Here is a 27,327-nt window from a genome sequence, read left to right as displayed (position 1 = left end):
CCCAACAGGAAAGGGGCAGGTCCCGCTAACTGAGGCCCCAGACACCCCCCAGGGCACAGTCCTGAGGGGGAAGGAAGAGCAGCTCACAGGAGGACTTTACAAGAATAAGACTCTCAGGGACTGTGGTTTGGGAACTGGAGGAAACAATGAAAACCCCTGCTGGGGGCTGGGCAGGCAGAGGGCTCACCAAAATGTTTTTTTAATCAAACCCACTGAGCCCAGGCTGCTGAAATGGCCCATACAGAAAAGGCAACAGGCTGAAATCAATCTGAAGCTGCAGCAGGCCAGAGCCTGGGGAACTAGAATCAGAGGACAGGGTAGGGACTGAGGAGCTGGCGGTGGAGCAGAGACTAACTTCCCCACAGTGAGTGCTTGACAGTGAAACCTCCAAGTACTGAGAGTGACATCCCGAGTTACACTAGCCAGCCTGCACCCTAAAGACTCTTTAGAAGACTCCAGAGTTAGACCAGGCAACCACAAGGGGGAGGCAAAATAGCTGACAAGTGGAGGTGGTCACAGAGAGCCTCAGACCGGCCAGCTACCTAAGGACACCAGAGCCAAACGTAGGCAGCTCCTGACATTGGCTGACACACAAATACCTCCCAGGAGACCCAAAATCAGCATACAAAACAGTGAGCCTCACACAAAATAAGCTGCCCAGGTGAAACTCACTTGATTGACCTTTTTTTAAAGAAAAAAGAGAAAAGAAAAACATTTTCTTTTTAAATTTTTTAATTGTTTTTTTAATTTTTTAATTAATTTTTTAAAATTTTGTTTTGTCTTGCTTTGCTTGTGTGTTTTTTTGCCTTTTTTTTTCCTGCTCTATTATCAAGATTTTATTGATATTCTCTGCTTTCTTGCTGGGATATTACCATTATAACCAATAAGTTTATTGCTTTTCTCTATTGTTTCCTCCACATCTCTTATTGCCCTCCCTCCCTGCCCTTGCTTTAATTCTCTCTCTTTTTGGTCCATTGGCATAGCATTCTTTTTTTGTTTTTTCTTCTCCCCTTTTATTCTCTGTCTTCCTGTCTTTTTGTTTGTTTGTGTCTTTCTCTTTATTTTTCATTTTTCAACCATTTTCCTATTCCTACTCTCTACCTTTAATTTTTTGCTTACCCTTCTTTCCTTTCAGAATCTTTTCTCTGCCCTTTTTTTTTTTTTATCTCCCAGTAGCTTCTCTGTTTCATACTTTTAATTTTATTTTATTATTTTTATTACTATTAGCAATAATATCCTTTTTTCTCTCTCTCTTTTCTTTAGCATTTGTGTTCTTGCTTCACTCTCCCAATTCTACTTTCTCTTGGGATGTTTTTCATTGTGATTGTCAGGATATTTTGTAAGTTACTGTTTGTTTGCTGGCAGTTTGGTTGTGTTTTGTTTTGCACTATCAGCACCTGTACAACAGCTCACACAACGTGGTTGTGGCTGAGGCTCTCAGTTAGCCAACCTGAGAGGAGAGTCCTCCCAAAAATGAGTCAACAACAATCTAAACCCAATCACAACAGGTCAGTCCAAAGAACCCACAAAAGGAACAAACCTAGAGCAAATAGCTCAGAAGTATAAGGAAAACACCTCTGGGCCCCACTGGATATACACTACAAAAATCCCACCCCACAAGACTGGGAGACAGCAAATATATCTAATATGTAGACACAAACACTGAGTTACTAAAATGAGGAGACAAAGAAACAACCCCCAAACTAATGAAAAGGAAAAATTGGTAGAAAAAGCCCTTGATGAGATGGAGCTAAGCAAGTTATCAGAAATAGAGTTCAGAGTAACGGTTATAAAGATACTCAAGGAAATTAATGAGAACCACATGACACTTAATGAGAAAGTCCAGGAATTTAGTGAAAACATAAAAAGAAGCTAAATATGATAAATAAGAACCAGGCAGAAATGAAGAATACTATATCTGATATTAAGAATACGCTGGAAGGAATTAAAAGCAGGCTCAATAAAGCAGAAGATAGAATAAGTGAATTAGAAGATAAAGTAGAAAAAAAGAATCAGAGCAGCAAAAAGAAAAAAAACACTTAAAAAGCATGAGGACAGTTTAAGGGAACTTTGAGACAACATAAAGTAAAACAACATTTGCATCATAGGGGTACCAGAGGGGGAGGAAAGTGAGTAAAGGATAGAGAACCTGGTGGAGGAAATAACGACAGAACACTTGCCTAAGATGGTGAAGGAGAAAGCCCCACAAGTTCAGGAAGCACAGAGGGTTCCAAACAAGAACCAAAAGAGACCCACTCCGAGACACATCACAGTTAAAATGGGAAATGTTAAAGACAAAGAGAGAATATTAAGGGTTGCAAGAAAGAGACAAGCAGTGACCTACAAGGGAACCCCCATAAGGCTGACATCAGATCTCTCAACAGAAACTCTTCAGGCCAGAAGGGAGTGGCATGAAGTTCTCAAAGTAATGAAAAGCAAGAACCTGCAACCAAGATTGCTTTATCCAGCAAGGCTATCAACTAAAATTGAAGGTGAAATAAAGAGCTTCCCAGACAAAAGAAGGCTAAAGGAGTTCAGTACCACTAAACCAGCAATGCAAGAAATGCTAAAAGGACTGCTTTAAGAAAAAGAAGGAATAGTGAGAGAAAAGCACATCAGCATAAAGGGGGAAAATGGCATTAAATAAGTTGATATCAATAGTAACCTTAAATGTAAATGGAATAAATGGCCCAATCAAAAGACATAGGGTAGCTGAATGGATAAGAAAACAGGACCCATATATATGCTGTCTGCAAGAGATTCACACAGGCTGAAAATGAAGGGAAGGAAAAAAATATTCCATGCAAATGGAAATGAAAAAAAGCTGGAGTAGCAATAGTTATTTCTGACAAAATAGACTTCAAAATAAACACCATAACAAGAGACAAAGATGATCACTACATAATACTAAAGGGATCCATCCAGCAGGAGGAAATAACCTTTCTAAATATATATGCACCCAATATAGGACCACCTAAATATATAAAAAATTTCTTAGTGCCCATCATTTAATGAGTGGATAAAAAGGTGTGGGACATTTATACCATGGAATACTATGCAGCTGTAAAGAAGAAGGTCATGTACCCTGTGGGACAGTATGTATGGACCTGGAGAATATTATGTTAAGTGAAATAAGCCAGGCAGAGAAAGACAAACATCACATGATCTCACTTATATATATGTGGAATCTAAAGAACTTAATAAACTGATAAAAAAAAATAATTTCAGTGGTATGGAAGCATGAACCAGACTGAGGAATCTCAGAGGGAAGGTGGGGGTGGGTGGGTGGGGAGACATTAACCAAAGAACTTATATGAATATATGCATAACCCATGGACACAGACAATAGTGTGGTGAAGGCCTGGGGAGGAGAGTGGGTGAGGGGTGGAAGGGGTCAATGGAGAAAAAAGGGTACATCTATAGTATGTTGAACAATAAAAGTAAAAAAAAAGCATTACCATTTACGTTAGCAGCAAAAAATAAAAGACAGATATTAACCTAACAAAATAGATTTAAGATCTATATGAAGAAAACTATAAAACTGTAATGAAAGCTATGAAGGAAAAACTAAATAAACGGAGATAAGTTCCATGTTCATGGATATGACACAATATGATCAAGATGTCAATTCTTCCATAGATTCAAGTCATACCAATCAAAATCATGAAGGTTTGTCTATGGATATTGAAAAGCTGATTCTAAAGTTTACACAGAGATGCAAAAGACCCCGAATAGCCAACTTAATATTGAAGGGGAACAAAATTGGAAAATTAACACTACCCAACTTCAAGACTTACTGTAAAGCTACAGTAATCAACAGTGTGGTATTGGTGAAAGAACGACAAACATATCAATGGAACAGAATAGTCAGCAGATCTTTGACAAAGATGCAGAAATGATAAAATGGAACAAAGATAACCTTTTCAATAAATGGTGTTGAAATTACTGGACATACACTTGCAAAAAAGAAAAAAAAAATCCATACATAGACCTTGGTTATTGCTTGTGACAGCAATGTAAAGGGGGATGTTAGAGTGTGTTTTCTTTTAGTATCATATTTTATTATTAATAGTAAGACCCTCAACACAGATTGAAGTATTGACTCAACAATACCCTGAAATTGGGAGATTTGTTCCTGTTGACACAGGTAGGACCTATTTTGAATTTAGGTCTTTTTAAATTAGCAGCTGTGTTCAGAGAGCAGCTTAATACAGCAGTCTTAATTTTTCTTATCAAGCAAGAAATCAAAGGCCACATCTCTCAATGTATCTGGAATTGCCAAACTAGAAGCGTATTTTAAAGTTACTTATTAAAATTCATCATTAGATATTTTGTTAAGTATTTAAGTACAGGATATTATAGGCTTCTAAATTCCCAATGGTATCTTTCTAAGGGAATTCATGGAGAAGTTTGCAGCAGAAGGTAAATGAAATTTTCTTTTTTGAAAGTTGAGCTATGAGAGAGACAATTAGGAGAGACAAAAATGTTACCTGCTTTTCAGTTATACTTAACATTTCACCTCACTATATTTTCCTTAGGGAAAGCAATTCAGTTAGAAACATTTTTACTTGTTTAGTTCAGCAAAGAGAGTCATCAGCTAGCTTGAGTATTTTCCTAAGAAATGTATTACTTTGGAAGATATATGTTTGTTTGTGTGTATACATGCACACGTGTGATTTAGCAAACTAGCTAGAAGAAAAGATACCTAAGTAGCAGAAAAATACAAACATTTCAGGTGGTCATTTTTTGTCAAATTACAGAGCTCAGCATTCATCCAAAGTGTGTCTATTAATCATTTGCTCAGTAGAAAATATCTAAGTGTAGAATTTGACTTTTAGAGAAAGAGAATAGAAATCTTCCAAAATTGTTGGTATGAATGATTCATCCTTCTTGCTCTTGTGAAGAAATAATTGTGAATGTAAAATTATATTAATTTTGCTGCCTGAAGTGGTTTTTAGATGTCTTTTTTTTTTCCCCACATCAAGAGTACTTAAAATGGTGTCAGTTGCATTCACTGATTTTAAATACAATATACGTTGAAAGCAAATATGTACATCAAGGTCATTTTACATGTATTTTTCAAACAAAATATCCCCTTTCAAAAACTACAAAGAAAGGATAGCTTACAAGTTTTTTGGATGGAGAAAGGACTTATTTACCAGAGCCAACTTGGTGATCATAGATTATTGGCTGAATTGGACTGGACTTATCTGGATTTCTCTGAGAAAGAAAGACTCAATCAAACACTAAATTGTAAGACAAAAAATTATGGGGAGGGAATAGGATCAATATCTTAAAAGAATACATTCTATTTTAGTTTAATTTTATAGTTGGGTGATTACAAGGCGAAGTCTAGCTAGAAAGGTAACTGTTTTGTCAGCCAATTTATGTTCTTTTCACCCAGTTCACTATCTTGAAGCTGTTACATTCACTGAACTAAAACAATGGTAAAGAAGCCAATGGATGCTTTTCACGTGGACTATTTATAGTCCTATTTATTGACTGGGCTCAATATTCAAATCTTATTTTTGTGTGTTTGTATATTTTAAAAGCAGAGGATCTTAAGTTCAAATTCAAAATACTCTTTACACTACCTTTCATACAAGAAAAATTATCTGGAAATTGGAAAATGTTCCAGGCAAAGTCTGGCTGAGATTTTACTTGGAGGAGACACTTTCCAGAAGAGGGTAGATAAGAAAATTGTTCTTCAGTCTTACTGCATCCTCCCCTATTATTATATAAGTGAAATCAAGATTGTAGGAATGTTAATAATAGTCTTAACAAGGAAGATGATTTTTAAAAGGACATCCCCCCAAAATGTACAGAATGTACAGAAGGAAAGGGGAAGACATTGGGAGAACTGTGTAGTGGCGGAGGCTGGGAATAATATTCTTAACTGATCTGTCTTGCCGTACACAGAGTGGGCACCTGAACTCTGGTTTGTCCTATTTTGTTCTGGTCTGAGTTGGTGAGGCGCTTCCTTCTCCACTACCTTCCTCTCTGAGTTACAGCTCCTCCACTGTCAGCTTGGGTGTTATTAACGCATTGGATCCTGGGCAGTTGTCCAGTTCCCCCAATTCTAGGGACATCTTCTGTTACATTCATAGTGATAGCTCCTTGAAGTTGCCATGGGCCTGTTGCTATGGAAACAGTTTCACGAGCTCTAAAACCTTAGGAAAATTGCCTAAAGATTTGTAATTTGTTTCAGATCCAAAATAAACCTTTCCTTGGCACAACCTATTTATATTTTTAATAAATTAATTTATTCTTTAAATAGTAAATCACATTCGTTAAAAACAAAGTCTCTCTCATCCAAACTGCTGAAGAAAACAGGACTTTCAGAGCTTGTCTTTTCCTCCCGTTTGAGAACTTTTGTAAACATTAGAGAAGGTGGAGCTGAGAAATCCTCTTGACTTTCAGTCTGAGAATTTTCTTATAAGGAACTTCGGTTCTCAGAATGAGGTGCTCCTACATAGCTGCCTCTGTTTCCAAGTACACCTAGACCAAAGTTAGTAGTACAGGGATACAGTCATCTTTTATAGCTGCTGTTAGCAAAGTACCATTAACATGGTGGCTTAAAACAACACAAATTTATTATCTTATAAATATCTTATAGGGTCACCAGACTAAAATCAAGGTGTCAACAGGGCTGCTCTCCATCTGGATCCATGGAGAGAATCTGTTTCCTTGCCTTTTCCAGCTTCTAGAGGCTGCCCACATTCCTCGTCTCCTGGATCCCTTCCTCTATCTTTAAAGTCAGCAATGTCGAATCTCTCTGACCCTGCTTCTGTTAGCACATCTCTTTCTCTGACCCCAGATGGAGAAGATTTTTCCACTGTTAAGTACTCATGTGATTAGATTTGGACCACAGATAATCCAGGATAATCTCCCCATCTCAAGGTCCTAAGCCTTAATCACATTTGCAAGTCCCTGCGTAAATGTAAGATAATATATTCACAAATTCCCAAGGTTAGGATGTGTCTATCTTTGGGTTAGGGGTGGGTCATTATATATATAGAGAACACATCTCGTGAAATCTTTGTAGCAAACTTGGGACTATGAAAGACAGTGAACCAAAAGATCTTGTTATAACTAAGATTGAGATATAACTAAGATTGGATAAACAAGACAAATGGATACTAACCTATCCATCACATGGATTACTGATTGTATCAGAGGCTTTTGTCAAATGACACGTCAAATATTTTATCTTACTCTTCACAGATATGTAAAAGACAAAAGGATGGAAAAGATATCCTGTGCAAACAGTGGGCAGGAAAGCAGATGTGACTATATTAACACCAGACAAAGAAGACTTCAAGACAAGCAGTTATACCAGAGATAAAGAGGGACCTTTTAGCATGATAAAAGTAAGGATTCATCAAGATATAACAATCCTAAATATGCATGCATCTAATAACAGAAATTCAATTGCATGAAACAAAATTGATAGAACTAAGAACAAAATAGGCAAACCCATGAATATAGGTTTATATTTTTACATAACTTCCTCAATAATTACCAGAACAAGTGGAGAAAAAATCAGTACAGAATTTGAAAATATGAATACAGCTATCAACCAGCTTGACATTCACAGAACGCCATACCAAACAACTGCTGCATTCATGTACTTTTCAAATGCACAAGGAGCCACTCACCAGGATAGATCATATGCTGGGCCATAAAAAAAAGTCTGAAATATTTCAAAAACGAAATACAGAATATATTCTCTAACTATGAAGGGATTAAAGTCAATAGCTAAAATGTATTTAGAAAAGTTTCAAATATTGATAAATTAAGCAACATACTTCTATATAACATATGGCTCAAAAAATTACATGGGTAATTTAAAAGTATTTCAAAATAGTCAGTATTGAAAACACAACATATTAAAATATATGGAATTCAGCTAAAGCAGTGCTAGAGGAAATTTTATAACTTTAAATGCTTAGATTAATAAAGAAGAAAGATTTAAAATCAATGATATATCATTCCATCACATAAAGCAGAAATAAACAGAAAATTAAATACAAAGTGAGTAGAAGGAAGGAAATAAGAGATAAGAGCAGAGTAGAGAAAATCGTGAAGCAATGGTAGCCGATCACTGCCAGTTTTTCTCTTTGTGGAATTTGTGCTTCCTGTTCACCTCAACTTTAGCACTATCGGACCACCTTTATCTTGAAGAGAAGACACCAGAGAATATTTCCACTGAAGTTGAAGCTGTTACTACTACTGAAGTATAGCACTCCCATTTTAGCACTCCCATTTTCTACCTTTACAATTTCTACTTTGAAGATAAGCAAGGGCAACAAAATTTGGTAGAAACAATGACCTCTTCCCCTTCCCTGGCTCTTTGGAAATTTTGTAAAACATTTCAGGGAATAGTTAACCAAGAAGGTTGATTAACGCTTATCTTAGTTTCTGTATACCACTTTGCTAGTCCCCAACTGGCCCTCCCTTAGCCAAACAGAATGTAGTTTTTGCCTTTATATTCTCCCTGTGAAGACTGTTCAGGGCTGCGAGTTTTGTTTTGGGCAGGAGCCCGCTCGCAGTCGCTGGCTAATAAATCTCCAAACAATCAATTTGGTCTCTGTGTGAATTAGTCTCACGAAAGTCGGGTACAACACTACCTGGTTCTTTGAGCTCCTCGTATCAAAGGATCAACCAACAGAGAAAAGTTACAACATTGGTAGGAGTTATTGCCACTGGTTGACCCCTTCCACCACTAACAGTTGACCCCTTCCACCACTCAGATACTCTCATGTTCTCCTTTACTACTAAGTCGCATCTATCTCAAAGTTATATGCCATGGGATTTAGGGTTATTGTTACACAATGGAGTGAGCAAGGAACATATCCAGAAACCTGGGGGTTCCCTGAAGCGTCTCTTGGTGCTTCCAAGCCTATTGACAGTGCTGAGCATGCAGCTACAGGAAACACAGCCTGACAAGGTCAAAGCAGATCTCTCAAGTGAAGCCTAGGTTGCCCTATGAGGAAAGAAATCCAGGTCAGTCAAAGTGTTGCTTGGAGATGAGGGGACTCATGACTGGGTGCTGGAGGAGAGGGATGATGAATATTAAATGCCAGCAGGGTTTGGAGCGTGTCCCACTAACTATTTTGTATTGAGTCTTCGTGGCATTTTGGCTGGCTACCACCGTGAAGGAACTTTGAGATGGATGTGACTTAGCAGTAAAGGAGACCGTGAGAGTACCTGAGTGGTGGAAGGGGTCAACTGTTAATGGACATCACTCTTGTGCTCTTTTATATTCTCTCAGCCCCCTCTCTAACCATAGCGACACTTTCAGGGATCATTTCCAAGAAGGCACTGATTTGTTTTGCATAGAGCCTTGCTCCAGGCCCACACCACACTCCTCCTTCTCCTGCCCTGGGCCTCTCTGATGTGATGGCTTGGCATGGCCATGAGAACTCCCTGGGCACTCCAGCATGAATAACCTGAGAGTGTGGGGTAATGCCTGTGGGGCCAGCTTTGAACAATGGGGACAGGAGCCCCTTCAGAAAGTCCTATGCAATGGATCCCCCAGAGCGGTGGTCAATTTAAAAAGAACACCACATTGTTTTATTGACTTTTCATCCTGTTTTGCTTCACTTGATCTGCCCTGTAGTCCTGCTCCCTGGGATCACCTCCCAAATGAATTGCCTTCCCTCAAGCCTTTGTCTTAGCCTCTGCTTGGGGAAAACCCAGTCTAAGATACTGATCTTTATAACAGAGAATGAATTTCCTCTGGCCACCCAGAGCTACATTCATCCTTAACTTCCTTTAGAAACCATTCAATGCAACTAGAAGTTAGTGTGCTTGGATGAGGCAATACAGCTTCGGAGAATTGAGGCTGGCAGGTTTCCAGAAGATTTTCTTCCTTGTTGACTTCATTGCTAATAGCTCCATTTTTGCCCCAAGTTCTTACTCTTTTAGGGCTTTGAAATAACACACCCAATTTCTTTGAAACAAACAAGGAAAGCAAAAATCTAGCTAACCTTTCCACATTAACCCCGCTGGTAAATTTCCAGAGTTTAGTAAATAACCCGTGTATGAAAGAATTTCCCCTTACCCTTTAGTTGTTGTCATTTATTTTCTTTGCTATTTACAGAGTCGTGAAACCTTGTTGTCTTTCCTTTAAATGCAAAAGACTATTTTCTTTGGCACAGCCCAGAGTACAGCAACGGTTAAATTTGCTGCCTTGTGAAAGAGTCGAATTTGTTTAGAAGTTATGCAAAAGGCCGTGAGAGCAAGCGACCTGCATTATAGGAAGTAGCCTCAGGAAGCTCAGAGTATTTTATTTCCTGTCCTTTTTGCCAGAATGCTGGTTTTTCCTGGGCCAATAATAATTTGAAATAAGGTCAAGATTTATTCTAGTTGGAATATGATAGGATATCAGGCACACTGCTGTCTTACAAGCAATTTCTTACCCTTACAAAATCAAGAGGAGAAACATTGAGGGGAAAATGACATATTTAGCTCAGGGTTCTACATGACAAATGGCTTTTGACAATCTGCTCAGGTCAATCTTGGGAGAGTAGTCTCCTTAACAAAGAAAAAAGATTAACTACATACATACACATCCATCACACTTGAAGAGAGGTTTAGACAGTGTGAAAAAAAAAACTTCAAAAGAATACAGTAACTGCTCCCAACTGACTTATAAAGAGAAAAGAAATTAGAAAAATTAGAGAACTAAAAATCAGGAGACTCAAGAGTGAATGTGAGGACTGATACAGAGATGTTGTAAACAAAAGGTACCTCTCAACATTCAGTGATGAGTGACACTGTGCTTTTGAAGTGCCAAAGGCTAGAAATCCAGAGTTCTCAAGCTGGAAGGATCAAAGGATCATGTACATTGACTGAGGGTTGGAGGCTGGTGTTCAGAAAGGGGGGAGGGGTAGAATTTGCCCCAATTTTAGCTCTCTTCACTATCAAGATAAGGAACTTTCCCGAGAACCATAAATAACGTGTAAGAACACGTCTAAACCCTGAAGTACATTTTGGTGTTTTTCTCATCTATTTGAATCTTATGAGAATTCAGAAAAACAACTGGGCAGTCAGAAGTGTTTACAATGGAATTTAAAATGGTGCTACTAACTAACTTGAAGAATTCTCTTATTGAGTTTTACTTCAAGAATGAACTTTTATTCTGATTCTATCAGCAAGGGTTCCTGCCGTCTAGATTTTTTTTCCTTATGGGACATTTCTCTTTATTTACTTCCAGGACAGTACCTGGATTCTGCCACCTCATTAGTCCATCCCAATGGTCCTGTTCCATATATTATCTTCAAGATAGTTTATTTTATTTTTCTGCTTGAGGATACATGTAAACGCATATTTTACTTTCACTCAGATTGGTGTTCTATTGTTTCTCAGTCTTAAATATTTCTTTTAATAACTTATGTAATTTTTACTTACTTTATTCTAACCCATGAGAAGGGGTCATTATTATGACCTTCACCTAAAGATATTTAAGTTTAATAGAAAGTGACCTTAAAAAAGACTGTTTTATCTACTGAAGACCAGAATTTAGAAGGCAAAAGAAGGTAAAATTTCCCAGGTTTAATTTTTCCATAAGATTATAGAGGATGAAAACTGATGACAAAGTTACCATTGGTGTCAGCAAGGACCCTTTAGGAAATATATGCTGAGATTTTAGAGACCCACACTATAACAATCTTCCTTGTTTCACCATATGATAACCCTCTGGAAATGAAAACTGAAAGATGAAATCATTATTTTTGAAAGTACAGTTGGTTAATTAAGTCAAACAGCCATTTAATGCAACAACAAATTCATCTGAACTATTTTCCAATGTTTTAAAAAATACCTGTCTGTTTAACTGAATTTTTCATTTTTCAGATCGAAGTATAGGTGTCATTTACAGAGACAAAGCAGAATCAACTGATGACCTCTTTTTTACAATTATAAGGGTTTCATTCACTCCAATTCAGTTCACTAAAAGAAGGTCAATATTTTCTGTGTCTCAACTTATGTTTCTTCTGCCTACAACTTACTTTCTTGGATTTCACAGAATCTTTAGTCTTTTATGTTGTTATCTATATTCTTTTCCTCTCCCCACCTATTCTTCCATTTTATTGCTTTTTATCTACTTTACATTTTCAGTGTTTAGAAAAACATAATGGAAAACCCACAAAGCTTACCATTTCCACCAAGGACAAATATAAGAACATCCCAGCAGTAACTGTCAAGATCCAATTTTGAACACAAGGATCAGTTGATACTGAGAGCCCAATGTACAGTCCTATGAAGGCAGTTAGAGCACTTATAAAATTCATCAGGATGGCAATTTTAATAGGAAGTCCAGAGCTTAGGAGCACAGCAAAGTCCCCTGAAATTTAAGAAAAAAAGAAAATACAATTATTGATTAACTGATGACGGCTTTGGTAGAGTAATGTGTTATAAGGTTGTTTCAAATGTCAGCAACCAGGATCAACTTTATAAGTTAAGCTGAATGATCAGTTAAGAAACCATTTTCCTATATTTCTCTAAGATTCATAGCTAACTCATTATGCAATTAGGAAATTACATTTCAAGAGTTCTTTTCCTTTTACTGTTCCCGAGGATAGTAGAGAGAGAACTGTGACATAGTCTTTAGTTTCTAACATCCTGTCATCCTGTGGAATTTTCAGCTTAGATAAATGCAAAAGAAAGCAAAAGAAAGGAACTCTTGCCTTTTGAGACAGCATGGATGGACCTGGAGAGTATTATGCTAAGTGAAATAAGCCAGTCAGGAAAGACAAGTACCATATGATCTCACTTATATGTGGAATCTAATGAACAAAATAAACTGACAAACAAAATAGAATCAGTTGTGCATATATGGTACAGTCTGACAGATGTCAGAGGGGAGGTGGGTGGAGTGGACAGGATGAAAGAAACTGAAGAGAATACCCAAAGAACATATATGCAATAAATAATAAATAAATAAATAAATAAATAAATAAATAAATAAATAATAAATAATAAATAAAGCACTTGCTGGCTGAGGTTTTCTAAATCTTTTTGCCTGGAAACTTGCCAAGCAAAATCACAAGGTAGTAAACATTATGTGGGCTTTTATTATTTACTTATGTAGGAACTGCTTTGGGAAAAGAGAAAACCACTTAATATGAGATTTTAAAATCACTGCCAAAGTTGATTAGGAAAACAAATTTTTTCCTTTAGAAAATGTTTTAAGGCCTTAATGATTTGAAAGACTTCACATCTCTCCTTCCCTCTAAGAGAAGAATGACCTGTTCATCTGAGAGGTTCTATTTCTTGGTTTTGGGGATTAAGACAAGGCTGAAATTCAATCAAGACAGCCTGGGGACTGAGTTTCCTAGTTCCACTATATAATTGGTCCTATGAACAGGTCTTAGAACATTTTTGCTCACCTGCCACGGACTGTCACACTCTCCTGTGGTTTTGTTATAGCAGCTTAAAGCAGGACCATAGGATAGGACACCCAGACCAAGCATGTTTCAATGATTCAGGAAGGACCTTGGATAAACTGCTTCAGGAGAGATGGGTCAATGAGGAATGGGCAACAGGACTTCTAACACTAAACACAAGAGGACAGGATTGCAATGAAGGTCTGAAAATGGGAACAGAAAGAGTGACAGCCCGGGGTCCTCTCTCTGGGGTACATGTGCGCCTGGAGCCAGCCTCTGCTGTTTCTGGGTCTGTTTCATTAACATATATTCTATCTCACTTGGTTCCTGGGCAGCAGGATTTGAATTACAGGGCTATTAACATTATCCAGAAAAAGAGTCTTACGTGTATCTGTTACCATATGCTTGTCATACCAATTTTGCAATTGGCTTTAGATGTCTTGTATAAATCTGGTTGATGAAACCATGGTTTGCCTTTCATTTAAATGTTATTTTGTCTCATTGGCCTGGTTGCTGACATACTGGTTAAAGATCCCCTCTTAATGTTTTTTCCCACATTTACTATGCAGATTTTAAAATTCTTGCCAAAGTTCCTTAAAAGGAAGTTTCTGGGAATGACTTTCTCCCATATAGAATTCTCCAGAATCCAGAGTCACTTCTGGCCCTGGGAAATGTAGAGTCCAGTTGAATTCTATCCCAAAGTACAGGATTTTTTTGTTCTTTTCTGGTTTAAAAAAAAAATAAATTATGAAAGAAAAGTATTCATCTTTTCATCATATTTTGGAAGTGAAGCCTAGGAAACTATCGCTAGAAATATGATTTTCTCAGCAGGAAACAGAGAATCTACTGTTAAACTCACCCATTTCATGTGGGATTTCATGACACAAGATAGCAATTGTTGTGGTTACTCCAGACTCAGATGAAGACGAGAAGGCTGCTCCTATCACGAGGCCATCTGCAAAATTATGCAGGCAGTCCCCTACCAGTATCATTATTGCTAACGAGCTAATGGATTTGCCTAAAAAAAAATTAAATGAAGGTGTGAAAGCGTTAAAAGATCACTCCATCGTTCATGGGATCCGTCAAACACAACCAACTTTCCCATCCACCTCTGACATTCTTAAATTGCATCAGATTAAGTAACCCCACTTTGTTTCAGTTTTCAAGATAAGTGAGGACTGCAGATGTAAATATGGTGCTTGGATATGTGGTCACTTTCCTAAATGGGTCTCACTAATAATGAGATAAACTGTGCACTGGCATTCACTATTCTATCACCTTGTCCAGCTGTGCCCCACCCCCGCCAAAAGAAAAGAGAAATAATATTGTTATACTCTCCCAAAATATCAGCCATGACCTTTCCATGTGTGTCTTTTGTAAAGCATTTTAAGATAATTTAAGAACCTCCCTGAAGAATGTCATTAAAATGGAGTCTGTTTTCCAAAACTGGCCCCTCTGAGTCAGACTATCCCTAGGGTCAACCTGCAGGATACACTTTCTGCTATTGTGTGATCACTGTGTTTCCCTGTCTGGTTGTTGTGAATCACCCTGACAAAGTGCCTCATTCACTTGCCATTTGTGACCACAACAGACTCTGCCGATCCCAAAGTCAGCTCTGAAACAATTACTTAATATTCTTATCTTTCTAAAAATAACTCTCAGTACTAGACCAGCTGGACCTTGAACAAAATAAAGAGAAGCTGTTTTCACGGGAGTCTATTACATAATATACACAATCTGATTGGTGAAGAGTCAGTGAACTACTTTAGATAATAATGGATTTAATTAATGAAATAATTTAGACCATAACTGGGTTCAAGTTTTTACCACATGGAATTTCTGTTTCCAAAAACCTAAGAACATATGTTAGTATAAGCAATTATGGAGTTGAATGGCTACACAAAACGTATTTCAGAAATAATACTTACCCTGACAGTAAGTGACCTAGGTATACCATTTGATGAGAAAAGCCATTACAATCAATTGCCATAGCCTAAAACATCAATAATTACTCTGTTGCTCTCTACTGAGTGACAGGTATAAGCAATAGCTGTTGTTGCTGTTGGAATTGAACACATCTAATAATTGAACACTCGATAAAACTAGGAAGGGGTTGCCTCCTGGTTTCTGTTTTGTGCACTAAGACTATAGGGGGACTGTATTATGATATGGTTTGCTATTTTATTTGGGGAAATAGAAATTTGACTCATTTCATGTGCCACACCATGAAATAAGTAACTTAAGTCAAGTGAATAGAAGATACAGCCCAGACTATCAGCCAGGAGATAGGTGTTTTGACTGTGTTGCAAAGGTTTTCCATGCATTTTTCTCCTAACAATCATTTTTTATTTAGACCTATCACTGTGAGACTGACTTATATCCTTCTTGTAGTTTACTAATTCATTTTATTTTTTATTAAAAATGAGAAGATTCCAAACAATAGTCATAAAAACACAGACTACATCTCAAATTATTAAATTCAGGGAGGTCTTGTTGGCTTTGCCTGGAAGCTCTCAGAAGCTAATAATGCTACCAGGTCCTCAGCTGTTCCTGCTCCTTTTCAGAAATAAAGCTCTTCTTTGTGAAAATATAATAAAATGAAATAATTTTAAGTAATACCTTGGACAAATTTTCAGCATGCAAATAAGTTGTAATTTCACATGCCTACATATATTCAAGTGGAAAATTTTTACCCAATTTATATTCTGCTAAGAAACAGTGCGGCCTATTTTTGTTTTCTGTTATTTCATTATCTCTCATTATGGGTTTCTAAATGGCAAATCATGGACATGTAACAAGCCACAAGGCAAATACACACTTTTGCATGTAAGCCACAAGGAACACGTTGTGCATATTGTTTAAGATAATTTAAACATTACTCAGCAGAAGGTATAACAAGCGTTCACTGGTAATTTAATGTACTCATTACAGAATTATCATTAATATTTACCTTTTTTATGTACCTGGCAGTCATATTGAGTTCCACATTTCTGACTTACCAGAGATTTTCCATGGTGGAACATGGGCTGGACCTTATATCATTTTGCTTTTTGTTTATTTAAATCAGACTGTGGATAGGATTTTCACATCCTGTCTTTTGGAACACAAGCTGGACTCCACCAATGAGGTAATATGAAACAAGTAATCAAATATTTGAAGCTAATTCAATGTCCCTGGCAAAAGGGCAGTTGAGTAATCGAATTTGAGTTTGTTCATTATTCTGTATGCCAAGCTTGATATCTGAAGTGGCAAGATATGAGGCCTACAAAATATTTGAATAAGACCATCATTATTCCCTGATCTAGTATCTGCTCCTTGCTCTTAATTTGACTGAGCAGATCCTTTGTGCCTCTTGCTTCCTTTCAAAAACAAAAACTAGCAAATGTCTATTGTAGGCCTACTAAGTACTAGGCATTCTAAAATATCTCCTGGAACTGAAGGTTTAGAAGAAAAAATTACACTAACAATGTCCTGAAAGCAGAATTGGACACACTATGTAATTATATATTTTGAATCAGATAAACAAGTTCCAGGAATTAATATATCTAACACATTTAGAATATAATGAGTACAATCATGTTTGTTTTTATTAGTATACACCCCCAACCACATTGTAAACTAGAGATAAAGACTGTTCTTATCTTTATTCTCTTATGAATCAGTGCCTAAAACATGGCATGTCTTCAAACAGTTCTTGAATGAATGAATGAAAATATGAGAAAACACATGGATGCATTAACGAATGATCACAAAGAAATTGTTGGTGCATTAGCATTTCCTTAGTGCCTCAATGCCGGAGCTTATGAGCTATGTAATCTTGGGCGGTGACTTATTCTCTCTAACAATTGGTTTCTTCACTTGTATATTTGGATAATAATTATTCTTATTTTATTAAACTGTAGGAGGATTAAATGAGATAACCCTTGTCTAGTTTTTAGCACTGTGCTTGGTGTATAATAATTGCTCAACGAATGGTAACTATTTCTATTATTGGGTAGCTAACTTATTATGATAGAATGGGAATCACTAACCACAGCTGTTTAAGATTAAAACACTGAGAAGTGTGCCACAAAAGGGTAATATAAATAAGAAAAATGGGGCAAAGATTTAGGAGCAACTGATAAAAACCAAAACAGACCCCAAAAATTCTAAAAATTATTCACAAACATAAGCAAAAAGAAATAAATTCCTATCCAAAGTTGGTAAATTAAATTCAGAAATAGAGAAAGTCACAGAAAGAAGAGGGTGGGTTGAAAATTAGGGAGTTATAGAGTAAGATGTGAGGGATGAGGTCACTGATACAAACTCCACCTTAAATGACAGCATCACAAATGAGATGGACATCTGCGATCAGTTTTTAGTAGACAGTGATAGAAGGCAAAACAACAACAAACTGATGTTTTCGAACTTCACAGAATTGAAAGACTCGATCATCGTGTACACATGGTTTTAAAGGAGCTCTGATAACCGCATGTGTATTTACACTAATTGAAGTTTTTAGAAGATTAGTTCTAAGCAATTAGAGAAAACAGCATTTTTAAAGAATGGAGTGAAGTTGATATTAATGTGTAGTATGTTTGAAAGCAGATAGGAATAAGTTTTTATTAAAAATTCCATTGCAAAGACTTTAATAATAAAATATGTAACCAATATGAAATGTATAACATTTATTTAAAGCAGACATAATGTTTTTCTATGGCACTTTCTACATTTAATGTTTAAGTTTTTAAAATTAGTACTCCCATTTTCTTTTTCTTTTTTGCATATATCAGTAGTTTGTGTATTGCTGGGTAGGACCCTTTTTTAAATTTATTTTTCCCCATTACCATTTAGCCCCCCAATACCCTCTTCCACCTCCCCTAGCCCCCAGTCACCACACTGTTGTCTGGGGCCATGAGTTCTTTCTCTTTTATTTTCTTTGAGTACTCACGTTTTTTGTTGGAGGCTGTCATACTGCCTATAGGAATTTCAGCTGCCTGGGAATCTTCTGGGCCTTTCTATTTTAAATGAAAAAAAAAAAGAAATGATAAAAGATAAGCAATGGTCATCATTTTATGGAAAAATGAAACATCTGAAGAGTTATGTTGATTTTTAAAAGATATCTTAATACTCTAGAATTAAATGCATGTTAGAATGTCTGAATTTCATTGACAAACATAGAAGGTATGGATGAGAGTCTGTGAGCAAGCTTTTGGCACTATCTGCATTTAGATGAAAATAGCACTCACATAGATCAGAGTCTTCCATGGAGTGCTAGAAGCTACGAAGACAGTCTGTAATTCAGACTCCTAAATTATGTAAGCCTTTATGAAACCCAAAAATTGTAGGAAAAAAAAAAGATTCTTGATGCTTGACCTAATTAGCTCTTCTGATTGTAGATCTAGAATTCATCTTCTGATCTTTAAGCAGATCGTGTTTTGTGGATGGAGAACTAACCCATGCCGACACACACCTCATTGCACTCATCGTGGCATAATATTCTGACTTTCTTGCTTTACTGGTCAGTAAAAGAATCTTGCTAATTAAGAAGGAAGATTAACAGAATCAGAAAAGACAAATATAATCAAATTTTAAACTTTTCTCATCCTTTCAAATGACTAGGAAGTGAGATTTTGAAATTGACATCTATAAAATGAGTTAAAATTACATGATTTTATTTCAGAGATGGACTCATGGTTCAACTTCTGGAAAGTCACTTCCCCTCTCTATGCCTCAGATTCTTATTTTATTATGTGAAAAGAATTCTTTTATCTGCCTTTTAAACATGTTATTTTAAAAGCACATTTATATAATTTTATCATCCAAAGTTATGGGGACTTTGAGACAAATTTAATGTGAAACATAAACATTTTTTAAAATGTAAAACAGAAAGTAAACTCAAAGTTCACATGTTAAATAATAGCAAGTATTTAAAAAATGTAATGATAGGCAATATTTTGGAAAAGGATGCTGAGAGAAGACCTGAAGGACACAGGATTAAAAGAGGTAGATATTCTAGGATTTTTTTCTCCAAAAAGCTATATAATGTCATACTCTGTAAAGGACTTTAGAAGAAAATATCCATAATTCCTTGTTGATTGGAAAGAATTATGAGTTCCCCTCCTGCCTGAAAAATTGAACTGAATGGTTCTTAAAGTTAATATTATTTCCATTTGCTTAGGCTTGATATTGCAGCTTAAATAAAAGGAATGTGAATATATTATTAATGAGCCAGCATATTCAAATACAACCAAAGTCATTAAGTTAGCATCAGAAATTCTCTTATACACATGTTGGGGTTCTGGACCCTTCAATCAAACAGAAGGAATGGAGTCAGCATCAGGGTGATTTTAAAACTAATCTCAGCCTGAAGTTATCTTTTTTCCTACCACATGTGAAATATCTAAGCAATAAACATGATAAGGCTTTTAAAGGAACTTTTTTGTTCCTATTTCTGAATTAGATCTAGATCTGCAATCCACTGCCTGACTTCTATTTTGCTGTGTTAATGTCTCAGAAATAGCTTACTTATCTCTACTCAGTTAGGAATCTGTCCTTGAACTGTAAACCCCTTCCCCGAGGCCATGGTTATAGGAGGCAAGTTTTCTGTCTATTATATATTACTTTCATATTTTGCCTGTCCCTTTACTTGTTACTTTGAGAATTAGAACGGGAATACTGTTCTGAGCCTGATTGGAGGTTGTGTTTTGATAATTCATCTGGCAATTTTGTCATGGAAAATTCAATATAACAGAAGGCACTTAAAATGAGACACCTCATTGGGCAGAATCAGTTCTCTCCTGCATTGTGAAATGAGCACCCCACTCCTAGATGTAGTAATTCCTTAACACTTATTTGCATCCACCTAGCCATGCATGGCTTAGTTTTCAGAGTGGAAAACTAAATAAAGGTCAACAGGTTTATGAAAACTTGTAAACAAAATGATTAAGCTGTATCTTAAGTCAATCTAATCCATACTTGATTCAAAGTGGTGCAGATAGCAAAGATTTGAATCTATGGAAAATGCTTTTTACAGTTTAAAACAGCTTTCATGTGCTTGGCAAAGTTTTTCAAACTATTTATCATGGTCAAGAATATAGGCAAGTCAAGAGTGGATTCTATATCTATCCTACTGATTTTTATCTAGAAATCAAGGGGTCAAGGAAGGAAGGTAATCAAACCAGTAAAATAGTTCAGATCAGTAACCTACCAACTGGATAGTTGAAGCAGACTTGCCTCTGCCCGACTGGTCGCTTAATTCAGAGTTGAGCGCAAGATGATGGGAATGTCCCACATGCCCTTTAACCAATGACGCTCCCTGCTGTATGAGGATAGTTTAAAATTAGTGCTGAATGGATGGACCTGGAGAAAATTATGCTCAATGAAATGAGCCAGTCAAAGACAAGTGCCATATGATTTCACTCATATGTGGAATTTAATGAACAAACTGAACTGCCGAGCAAAATAGAGACAGACTCATAGAGAGCAGGCAGACAGCTCTGCTTGGTGGGGGAGCCATTGGAATGGATCAAAAAAACAAGAACAGCAGCAAAAAAGAGAACTCATGGACATGGGCAATAGTGTGGTGATTGTGGGCGGTGGGGGTGGAGGGTGAGGGGCATGGTGGAGGTGGAAGAGGGCATAGAGGGGATAAATGGTGATAAAAAAATAAAATATAAATATAAATAAGTAAACAAATAAAAATAAAATTCGTGCTGAAGCTGGAAGAATGCAAGTGCAGCCTTTGTCAATTCCACGGTTCTGTTTAACATTTTGCTTATTGGTCAAAGTGGTGAGTGGCACAAAAAGAGTAATGGGAGAATCTCACTGTGATAAATGCTTGTTAAAGGGCCTTACCTTGGAGAAGCACAGGACTGCTTCATGCATGTTCCGAATGCTTTAAGAATGCAACTTCAAGAATTTTAAAAGACTCAAAAAGTGGTGGCTTTTGTAATGTCATTTTTATTTACTACAAAATCAAATTTTGATTTTTTTCTAATGGAGATAACAAAAGGGTGATAATTGAAATTGTATTATACCCTAAAGCTACCAAATAAAAATCTCCAGATTTTAGAAGCACTAGTAGCTTCTAAAACATGTGCATTTCTTTTATTTTATGCAATATCATGAATCTTGAAATTATGTTCTTAAAACTCATTTTAAGTCCCATGACAAATACAAGGATAATCTGAATAAACTCTACAGTTTCAGATGTTCAGAATTTATTTCACTAATTTCCATCCTGGTTAAATTTCTCAATATTACACACAGGTTGATATGTTGGTTTTGTAATTTAGTTTTCCCAGTCTGGAAATGCTAATGTACTGTGTATAAGTGGTCATCTATTATTGTTTTCTCATGCTTATTAAGATTAGAACCCCTTTGAGATTAATGTCCCAAACTTCTATAGTAGGTAATGTGATTGAAGCTTGAATTCTCAATTTTTAATTACATCCTAGCTTGGGCCCTAGGCCAAAAAACAACATTGCTTCATTAAAACAGGAATTTTTTTACAGAATTCTGTTTAAAATCTAATTATTATAAAAAATTTCAAATATACACAAAAACTGAAAGAACTGTAATATCAACACTTATGTCCACTTCCTGTTCCTGCCATTGACATTTTGCTATATCTATTTTTATGACACATCCAGCCATCTAGCAGCTGTCTATCCATCCACAAAACCATCCTTTTTTGATGCATAAAGTATAATTTTTGAGTAAACTTTGGAATGATAATGAAGAATTGCTGATATTTTAAAAGACTACTAAAGTTTGACCTGAGCACAGTCAGGGATAAGACAGAACCATAAAAGACCGCAGAGCATCAAAACTTTGTAAAAAAAAACCTTGCTTTAGTTTAACCTCCTGGAATCTTCCATAAGTGTTTACCTTTTTAACCATCCCACCAAACAGTTCAACACTTTTCTAATAGTATAATGTGCAAGGTGAAAAAACAAAATCATAAATTAACTACACTATGTTTTAGGTTTCATCATATATGTAGAAATTGATCAGATACAGGCCCAAATGAAAGCAATGATTCAAGCTAAAAAAAAAAAGATTTCTTACAAATACCATTCCTGAGCTGCTTGTTTTTGATACTTTTAAATGTCCTTAAGGTAGAAAATAATGGGTAATTTCGTGAATTTTCAAAATTTTTGTTTGTTTGCTTGTTTTTTGGCTAGGAAAGCCATTCAAAACACTGACATGAAATAGACTCTAGTTTCTAAACTTGCCATGAAGGTCAAATAGCACATTGGAACAAGTACATCAACAGGCCAACAAGAGACGTTTCAAAGATTAATAACAAAACTTACAGGGAAGCTGCCAGTCAGAATGACCTGTGTATTATGGAAATCAGCCTCATCGCTTACACAGACAACCCTTCATCCCTTCATGAAAACGTCAGTTACTTTTAAATAGGTACTTTTGCAATAAAAGATGAATATTATGAAGCCCTAAAGAAAAGGATATATAAAATTTAAATTATACCTTGGCACTTGGTGATACAAGCAGAATAAAACATTTTTCTATCAAGAAAAATCCATGGATGCCTCCAATTAGCCCCAACAGTTTCCAAATGTGTCCTTTGCTTTCATGGAAATGTCCAGACTCTGAGGCTTCCTGCTTATGTAAACCAAGAACCTAAAAAAAATAAATAAATAAAATAAGAAAGAAACATAAAGAAATAACTTTTGATGATATAGATACTAATTAGTAGGTCTAGATTTGAATATAATCAACTTTCATTCTGGGGCACCCCATGACAACTCCTGAAATCATTCAAAACCCAGTTTGCTTTTAGATGTATAAATACTTCCACTGTAGGATTTAATCATGACCAAATAAAATGCGTACAAGAGAAAAGAAGGGAGAGCTTTGAGTAGTTTCTGCTTATGAATAGAATAAAGCCTAAGCTTATTTCAGTAAGTGGCCTAAATTTTTATACTCTCTCCATCCTTTAGCTGAATTTTTTCCCAGGAGTTCAAGTCTCTGCACAGCAATGCCTTATAGCAAGCCAATGTATTTTATATCCAGAACAAATATAAAGATACATTTCATCTGGGCTTTATTTTCCCCATGCCCCATTGCAATTAAAGAATACTTTTAACAAATGTTCAGAGAAGTAAGAAATCTGCCTCAAAGACATTTTCCATTGAGTGAATACTATATGCCCAGCAATACTGTCAGCAACCTGGGACAGAAAAGTATATAAGAAAAGCATTAGGAGTTTTCCTCTAGTTGACTCATCCCATTGGTTGACTCATCCCACTGGTTGACCTCATAATTTCTTGTGGGCTAGTAATCATTACATATCATATTCTTTCCCCAGAAGGCGGCAATTTAAGAAATGGCTCAGTGGTTCCCACATTTAGGATGTTACTGACCATTAAAAAGAGGAAAAGGAAATTATATCTCTATATATTGTATATATATGTGTTCATATGTATATGTATATAGATATTTATGTGTGCAAAAATATATTTACACACAAGATAATGAATGAGTACATACACTGAGTTTATGGACATAACTAAAAACCAACATACGTTAGTCAACTTTTTCTTTTGGTAGAGACATTAAAGGATACCTACCTAATATTTGTAATTACCATTATTTCATAATATAGAGAATATTGTGATATCACAAAACAGGATAAAAACCACAATCTCGGAATAAAATGTAGATCTTTAGGTTGAATAAATACAGCTATTTAAAAAAGGAAATAATGACAGTGGCATTTTTTTGTCATTTCCCTGCAACACTTGTCATAGATCACATTCAGGAACCTCACTGATTTTTCTAGCTTTCCACCATCCTTCTATTGCATCTTCCTCTTTCCAATAACTTCTGTCCTCTCCTCTTTCCTCAAGTAAAACTGACCCCCAAATTTCATGAAATCCAGCTAATCTTTTAAGCTCTCCTCTGTGACTTGTCTTTGCCGAGCTAGTTGACAGTCTCACCCACCCCAAATCCACCGCTGCTGCCTGGAGCTTTGCCATCCCCCATCTGGGAAGACCCAGGAAGCCTTAAGGTCCTTTTGCTGTTTCCCAGGATCCTGGGAGTGAACAGCTCTGCAGCCACTGCGGTGACCTAGAAAAGGCCTCGGCCACCACCTCAAGCCAATAAGCCCTGAAATATTTCCAGAAAATTAGATTACAGGGGAAATTAAAACTAATAATGGTTTGTTTCATTTCTCCAATGCTCATTTTGCAATTTTCAGAACATCTAATAATTATTGAGCCTCTAAGCAACAACAGTGACCCTGTAGGAAATTGCCAGAGTGTGGAAAATTTTAACATCTCAGACTTTGTGAGAGGGTGGATCATTAGTCCATCATAAGAAATTTCAGAGGAAATAGACACCTTCATCTGAAGATCCTTCTGCCTGAATTCTTTTGCATCTCAGGTCCTGACAAAGAGCCAACTTCCTGGTGTTTACATTTTTCTTAAGGGAAATCTAGACGGTCTTAGTTGGGCAAGATGATTCAAATGAAGGGAGGTTAATGAGGGTGCTATTACAGAGGTATAGGCAAAGTCAAGGTGTGGATATAGAATAATAAGACACCCAGAAACTAGCCGCTCCAGGAAACCATTAGCACTCAGGGCTGAAAGGACAAAGGTTGGAAATAACGTTAATGAAGCTCAGTGGGCGGTGGAGCTGGGGAGGAGGCCTCCATGGGAGCTCTAGGACTACAGGTTATCAGCTGCTTCTAGAGTGGTGACTTGCTACCTTTTTCATCTCATGGCACAGATAAACTCATTACCTAAATTCTTTGGTACACACAAAAATATATTTTTTGACCATCTGACAAAAAATAGGTATACTTTTGATTTTGATTCACTCACACTAGATGGCTGTTGTTGTGTTGGCTGTCATCACTTTTTAAATTTTTTGTTTTTTGTTTTAAACATATCTTTATAGATTTCAGAGAGAAGGAAGGAGGGGGAGAGAGAGGTAGAAACATCAATGATGAGAGTCATTGATCGGCTGCCTCCTGCACGCCCCCTACTGGGGATGGAGCCCACAACCCAGGCGTGTGCCCTGACGGAGAATCGAACCCCGATCTCTTGGATCCTAGGTCGATGCTCAACCACTGAGCCATGCCCGGCCGGGCTGTTGTCACTTTTTTATTTAACAATCTAGGGGGAAAGAGGCCAGTGCCCCTGACTAATAGGTATTGCCATGTTTTAAAAATTATTGCAGCACACTGGTTGAAAATCGCTGTTCTAGAGCAAGCACCAGAGCCGGGAGGGGGCAGGAAGAATTATCCCTGCCACTCACGCCTCCTCTCCTCACTTCTCTGTGTGCCTCACGTTGGCTGAACCCAACAACAATCGGGCCAGCAAGAGGAGGTGCAATCTTTCCGGGCCCAAGACAGCAGAGAAGGGCAGAGCATGAAACAGATGAGTTTTGGAGGCACTGGAGAAAAGCCAGTGCAATGTCTTACAGCCCATTCATTTTTATTTATAGGTAATTAGTCAGTGCTTCCTGAATTTTTCTTAGTAGGAATCTACATCTGGTCACCTTTTTTTAAATTTCAAAAATAAGAATAACATGCGGTGAACATACCAATGGATCATCTCTTCTCTCCTACAAGCGCTTTGGAGAAATAATATTCATGTCCAAGGAAAACACTGGCCACTGTATCCGCTCATCCAAGTTGCTGTGAAATTTTGCATCAACACCTCGAACAGCTAAACGTAAAGAGAAACTGGACACGCTCCCTTTGAAATGGAAGGAAGGCGCTTACCTGAGGGATCAGGTGGAGCAGAGCATCGCCAGAGAGCGTGCCAACAGCCAGGCCCACGAAGAGCTGTAAAATGAGCCTGTATTTCTCCTCGCAGCTGTGGAACAGGATCAGCGTTGTGCCGAGCATGGAGCCCAGCGTGAGCAGGGCCACGGCCACGGTGCTGTAGCCGTATTCTAGGAGGGGGAAGCGAAACCGGTCAGGGCTCAGCACCCTCCCTCAGGGCCTCAGCTCGTGCAAATGCCAGAAGAATCTGTCTTACAGGCAGCTGGGAGGGATAGGAAATCGTTTTATGTGCTATGCTGGGTGAAAGGTTTTCATTTTTAAGAATGAAAAGGTTTTCACCAAATAGCCCTGCTACTTTAAAGTTACCCCGATGACCTCTTATTTAAAAATCACTTGGCAAACAAGGACCCAGCCTGCCTCCCACCCCCAAGAAAGGAATCTCTCTCACTTTGAACTACAGCCTCCGTAGCCAGATGGTGGTCATGATTTGCACCTAATCGCATTTAAACCTTTTGAAGGCAAGGCGGCAGTGTTAGGACGGGAGCAACACGGCTTGGGCCCGTGCAGGCCTGTTTGTGTACAAAACGAGTATTTTCTTCCAGGAGTTGTCAAAATTATTTGTAATGTCTAAAGTGTTTATTATTCTCAAGGACTGAAATGAATGACTGTGTTGGTAAAAACTGATCAATGAATGTGTAACGGCTGATAATAAATTTGGACAAACTACATTTGGGATGATTGCAATAATATTTTATAACCTCTAAATTTATTCCATGTTCCTAGCTTCTAGATTTTTTAAAAAAATATTCAGAAAGTACGATTTTTAAATTATTCAAAAAAACACAAATATGTATGAGGGGAGAAGAAATAGAGAAGGAAAGGAAAGAAAATAGCAGAGAGAAAAAAATGGCTTTCAGAGCCAAATAGAAATGATTTGGAGATAAAGTGTTATTCAAGCGACCATTTGCTTTTGGCTGCAGATATTCCAAACAAATACTCTGTTTTCTACTTATTTAGAAATTACTAATAAGTCACGGCAAATGGTGTGTAAACACTGAAGGAAGGTAATTACAAAATGAAGCTGTCATTTCCTTTAGTGACTACATACAGGTAAATAAGTCAAATCAGTCAATGGAGTTATCATACTACTTAAAGTCCATTGTAGGTTTTAAGAAACTATCATCGTAAAGTTAGCTA

At 36.9% G+C, this 27,327-nt stretch overlaps 1 protein-coding gene across 3 annotated transcripts in view; it reads right to left on the bottom strand.

The window, feature by feature from the left end:
• Positions 1-27,327, bottom strand: part of SLC39A12 (solute carrier family 39 member 12) — a 65,333-nt gene that overhangs the window by 10,627 nt on the left and 27,379 nt on the right. The window contains exons 6-11 of one of the 3 annotated variants that reach the window (XM_087815865.1): positions 26,128-26,300; positions 22,866-23,018; positions 20,581-20,691; positions 18,322-18,388; positions 14,251-14,409; positions 12,162-12,349 (exon numbers count right to left, since the gene is read on the bottom strand). In XM_087815865.1, the coding sequence (XP_087671991.1) occupies positions 12,162-12,349; positions 14,251-14,409; positions 18,322-18,388; positions 20,581-20,691; positions 22,866-23,018; positions 26,128-26,300 (851 nt within the window). The remainder of the gene's footprint in view (positions 1-12,161; positions 12,350-14,250; positions 14,410-18,321; positions 18,389-20,580; positions 20,692-22,865; positions 23,019-26,127; positions 26,301-27,327) is intronic. The other 2 variants (XM_087815866.1, XM_087815867.1) reach the window with 2 other exon arrangements.

This window comes from Miniopterus natalensis, chromosome 1 (genome assembly GCF_054644295.1).
Source record: "Miniopterus natalensis isolate mMinNat1 chromosome 1, mMinNat1.hap1, whole genome shotgun sequence".
Lineage (NCBI taxonomy): Eukaryota > Metazoa > Chordata > Mammalia > Chiroptera > Miniopteridae > Miniopterus > Miniopterus natalensis.
This window is presented reverse-complemented; position numbering and strand designations above follow the sequence as displayed.